The 5109-nt window shown below is 38.1% G+C and overlaps 1 protein-coding gene across 2 annotated transcripts in view; it reads left to right on the forward strand.

Annotated features, from left to right (window-relative positions):
- The window catches only part of ESP4 (HEAT repeat-containing protein), a 37151-nt gene extending 33835 nt beyond the window's left edge, over positions 1 to 3316 (forward strand). For both annotated transcript variants that reach the window (XM_077361550.1, XM_077361551.1), the window contains exons 24-27: positions 1187 to 1231; positions 1361 to 1444; positions 2648 to 2751; positions 2835 to 3316. In XM_077361550.1, the coding sequence (XP_077217665.1) occupies positions 1187 to 1231; positions 1361 to 1444; positions 2648 to 2751; positions 2835 to 2979 (378 nt within the window). In that variant the 3' untranslated portion in view covers positions 2980 to 3316. The remainder of the gene's footprint in view (positions 1 to 1186; positions 1232 to 1360; positions 1445 to 2647; positions 2752 to 2834) is intronic.
- Positions 3317 to 5109: the final 1793 nt, after the last annotated feature.

The following is a 5109-nucleotide window of genomic DNA, read 5'->3' on the forward strand; positions in this document are numbered from 1 at the left end:
CGGAAGAATTTTAAACCTTGGTTGCAAGCTGAGATGAACCAAAAAATCAGGGAAAAAATGCAAGGTGCTGATTCATGGCTGTGAGAATCGAGCTAAGAAACACCCATGTTCTATCCAAAGGTTTTGGGAGAGAAACACGACAGTTATCTATCCAAATCTTCAATAATAAATTTAATGCATGCCAAACGATCTATGTGCTAAGTGTGTTAAAAAAACGATCTGTGTATGAAGCAAACAGAGAAACCCTAATGCATATCTGCCCTTGATTATATCTAATCTAAACTATCCATGCTTAAGTGAAAAGACAAAGGACTAAAATACCCCGAACTTAACCAGCACCTTACAAGAAAGAAAAATAGAAGTTTAAGTAATGTGTCGTCCCTGTGCGTACCAACTATTTGAGAAAATGCAAACTTGCTCTGCATAAAATTAATCAACAGAAGCCTCTATACCAGAGGTCCCTTGAACATCTTCATGTTATCCAGCTTCTCAGTGTAATCAACTGCTAACTGGCCTACATTGAATAAATATTTAAACGTATTTTCATGTACTTTTTAGGTGTTTAATGAATAGTTACAAAATTTCTGTTTCGGGTTTTACCCTATAGGCCTATATTGATATAATATATTGTTGTTTTAGCCATACAATTATTTCTGAAGATCTAGTTATGTGATTGTTCTATTCCCTCACCAATACCCCCTTATGATCAAATGCTCAAAGTGGGTCGGTGCATCCACGTGACAATTATATGCTCCAGTAATCCTTTGACTCCTTTCCACGTTTCGTGTTGTCCCTTTGTCTCTTCTTACTCTTTTATTAAATGCATGGCGCTCAAGGCTTTAAATAAGATAGAGATCAAAGGCATATAAAAGGGTTTTCGCTGGTAAATAGGTTCAATACATTTATGGCAATCTAGGGTAAATCTTGGAATTTCTTGTTGGGGTCCTAACATTACCTCGGGATAAGGAAGCATCACTAAGTGATATCATTTTTTTTTTCAATGCTGATTAAAATTATGTTATGCTCAGACTGTAAAACCAAAAACTAATAACCATATGATCTAGAGACTTGATCACAAGTTGTTGCATCCAGTAAAGTTCTTTACCTTTCCTGCTGAGTGGGATCACCCCTTTTTCATTCCTTTCACATCATTTTTGTTACTAATGGTCGATTCTAAATTTTGTAGGTAGACTTTATAATGGAGATCCTCTCTCGTCTTGTAAGCAAGCAGGTACTTGTATTTGATGTAAATGAACTAATGCTCTTAACTCTCCGTTCTGCTTGATTTGGTTCTAAATTATTACGTTTGGCGTCCAGATTCTCTGCGTTGAAATGATGTCTGTATTCCTAATTGTTGCAGATATGGAAATATCCAAAATTATGGGTAGGATTCTTGAAGTGCACTCTCCAGACAAAGCCTCAATCTTTCAATGTGTTGCTTCAGGTGGGTTCTGATGGCTTTATGCAATTTGTTACATGCAAGGTTTGAAATTAGGGTCTTGGTTTCGGTTCGATCAGTAAAATTTCAGAAATGTTTATAGTTTCAGTATAAATTCCGGTTTCGGTCCCAGCCGAAATCCGAAATTTCGGTCGAAATTGAAAACCATGGTTACGTGGTGATTTTCTTTGTTCCTTTCCATGTTCGAGTGTGAGTAATTCCTTCATCCAACTTGCAGATATTTACAAGGAAAATCGTTATGGTAAAAAGTATATGATTTCATATTCTTACAGAAAATTGGGATAGCTTTTTTGTTTCACTTTCAAACGTAACACCACGTGATAAGGAAAGAAAGAAATTGTGTAGAACTGCAGAAGTTTTACTTGGGTGGTATTCAAGCTCAAATGCATTATAACATTTAAAGGTGAAAAACTGTTCAACAGAAACCTTTATTTGAATCTTTAATTTCTATGTCCCGTGGATCTTTAAGTTGTATTTATGTACTCATTTCTGGTAGTTCTGTAAGCTTGCAAGGATAGAAGTGAATTTTCTTCAGCGGCTGTGTAATTACCTAATGGATATATTCAGAATTGGAGATTATTTGACTTTAAAAAAGAGGTATTAGGGAAGAGGTACCCTTGAGGACTTCACATGCCATTTATCCACCCTCGGAAGAGAACACACGTGCATGTTTATAGGCCCTGGGAAATGTTGTCTGCCTGCTTCCTGAATGTTGGGCATCGAGAATTTCTCAGCATGACTACTGTACCATGTTCCCCAGTAACAGACTTTTCACTTCTACCTTTGCCTTTGTACAAAAATAACGTTCCAAGTCAAATGGCTCATATTGAATGTCTTTTTAAGTAAAGACTAAGAGTAGTCAAATACCTCTTGATTGGCACGTCGGCTAGCATTGTGGGTTTGCTCCCCACAGACGTGAGTTCGAGTCCCCTCGGAGTTACCCTCTGCACGTGGTTTACAGGTGATTGTGTGCATCCATAGGGATTAGTACTGCCCTAAAATGGGGCTGGGGATACCCTACGTCATAAAAAAAAAACCTCCTGATACATAATTGCAGTGAACGAGGTTTGGTTTTTCATTTTGTTTCTTCCTCCCCATATTCTCAGACTTGTCATCGTGCTGATTATTCAATTTGAATTTGGTTTATAGATATATTTTGACATTGAAATATCATTTGAATTTTAACAGTTACCAGCAGCACAGCTTGAAAATGCATTGAACAGAAACCCTACACTGAAGCCTCCCTTAATTGATCATGCTAACCAACCGAACATCCGGTCATCGCTACCCAGGTTCTTGCTGACCCTACATTTTGTTCATTTTCAATTAGCTCCCCACTTCATTCTGATATTGGAATCTGTGAATATTGTATTAGGTCAACATTGGTGGTTTTGGGACTTGTGCAAGAGTCTCATACTGGAAGTCAGGCACAGGCATCTCAGACTCAGACTGTGGAGGAGAGTAACTCTGGTGCAGACGCTCCTACCGAGAGGACTCAAGAATCAGAAGTTGTTGGCTGAAATGTCATTTTGGATGGGGTAGTAAGATTGCTCTCAACACTACTTACATGATCTTATTAACAAGTTACCTCCCCCCATTTGGGTTCTACCAAAAGAAGCAACTTTCTTTTGGCGACATGACATCAAAGGGGAGGACTGTTGTTGTATTGCTCTCTCTCCAGTCTCTACTTTGGCGAGGCCGTAGAGGTACTCTCGCAGGATCCGGTGTATTGTAAGGTTGGATACCCTTAAAGTGGTCTAATATTAACACACTTCTGAATGGTTGTGTACAATGTAATAGATTTATATCCTAACTTTTGAATGCATGCATTTTAAGTTTTGATGGACTTTGCTTTAATTTTATTGTTCTAGCAAGTATCAAAACAGTCTGTTCTGTTTGTGTACACACGCCTTTTGTTCTGTTCCTGAAACTGAAATTATTTATAGGAAGAAACAGGAGTAATGGTTCAGTAGGTTGTGGCCCATTATGTAACAGTGGGCGCCACCTTTGACTGATCTGAACCATCCGTATGATAGGCCTTGCTTTGGATCTCCCGTGACCCAAAAATTACACCATTTAATCCTAAGATCCAAAAATGTATATTTTTAACAGTTGGATGATTGACTTGATATTTTGGCCCAAGCAGATCCAAAGCAATGCATATCAAATAAACGGTCTTGATCAACCAAAAGTGGGACCTACTAGTGTATTTTCCCAGTGTTTCCACCATTTATGTTGCAAAAGCTCTACCCCGGTTTTAGATGGGCCCAAGAGATGGGCCAAAAAACAACCCTACAAGAATATGGCCCATCAGGATGGAATCGGGTCATGAAATGCACCATGCAACACTGAAGCCGGGCCCGATTTTTAATTGGGCCTAAAGCCCAACTTTATCCGGACAGTCCGCCTGGCTTTAAGTCCTACCACAGAAAAATTTTCATTCCTTCTCCAGTGACCGAAAATCAGCCTTTCACTTTTTTGTAAAGGGCAGAGCTTAGTCTCAGTAAAACTATGTTTTTTAATTTCATCCCTTCACAAAAAAGGTAAAGGATGTTTTCTAGGCCACCCACACTTTAGTCATGATGGAGGTGAAACAATCTCTGATTAAAGGTAAAGAAGCAGAAGAAGACTTCAAAATTTCATGAGAAGGAAACGTTCATCATTCCTGGTAAATTAATTAAAGGGAAGTAGTGTATTTATGACTACTCTTTTTACAATAAAGAGGGTGGCCCATGAGAGAAAAAGGGGCTGACTATATCATTTCCCTTAGGTTCTGAAGTGTTTGACAATGTGTTACATAAAACAAGCTACTATTAAACTAAAATTAGGAATAATTAGGATTGTGACCCAGACAGCCACAAAATCCAATGTAATGTCCTAGATCCAAATGGAGGATGCCAATGTACGAAAATGCCCTTCCTCTTTATGTTCATTTATGTTTTCTTGAGGGATAATTTTGTAACATTCAAAAACTCTAATCAAAATAGTAAACAACCTTTCCTCTCTTTTTTGTAGTTTCTTCCCTTTCTTTCTCCTAATCCCAACCCCTAACATAGTACGAGGCAACATTAACTGTGATGCAGACAGTAAATCCGAAAAGGATCTAATTTTAAATGAATTGACTTTGATGCAGAAAGCAGTGCAGAAAGCAGATCCGACCCAACCAGTAAGTGATATGAAAGGATCATGACCAAGACATAGGTGGATCTAATCCGAAGTGGATCCTTTGACACCCCTAGTTGCACCCTTCTTTGTCTTTTCTAAACTAATCAACTTCACTAAATGGGGTTAAAAAGTAATAAACATTGGTTGGGTCATCCCCTAATTACCATCTCAGTCAACATTTTCAGTTTTTTTTTAGAGAGACAGGCACCCTTTTCTGTTTTTTAGAGAATCATTCTCTTGGTTTTTAGAGAGAGAGAGAGAGAGAGAGAGAGAGACCCTTCTCTGTTTTTTTTTCACAACTGATCAACTTGACTAAATGTGGTTAGGAAATAATGAGTATATTGCTTGTATCATCAACTGATTTCCATCACTAGAGACATGAAGATGTTGGCATGTTACCTTCTTCTAACCTCCCCACTAAACCAGTGCCCCCCAACCTTCTATTCATGGAGTTTTCTTTACTCTTACTCAACAACCAAAAATAC

Source organism: Tasmannia lanceolata, unplaced genomic scaffold (genome assembly GCF_043159265.1).
Source record: "Tasmannia lanceolata isolate RefF3 unplaced genomic scaffold, GAP_Taslan_0.1 ptg000018l, whole genome shotgun sequence".
Classification (NCBI taxonomy): domain Eukaryota; kingdom Viridiplantae; phylum Streptophyta; class Magnoliopsida; order Canellales; family Winteraceae; genus Tasmannia; species Tasmannia lanceolata.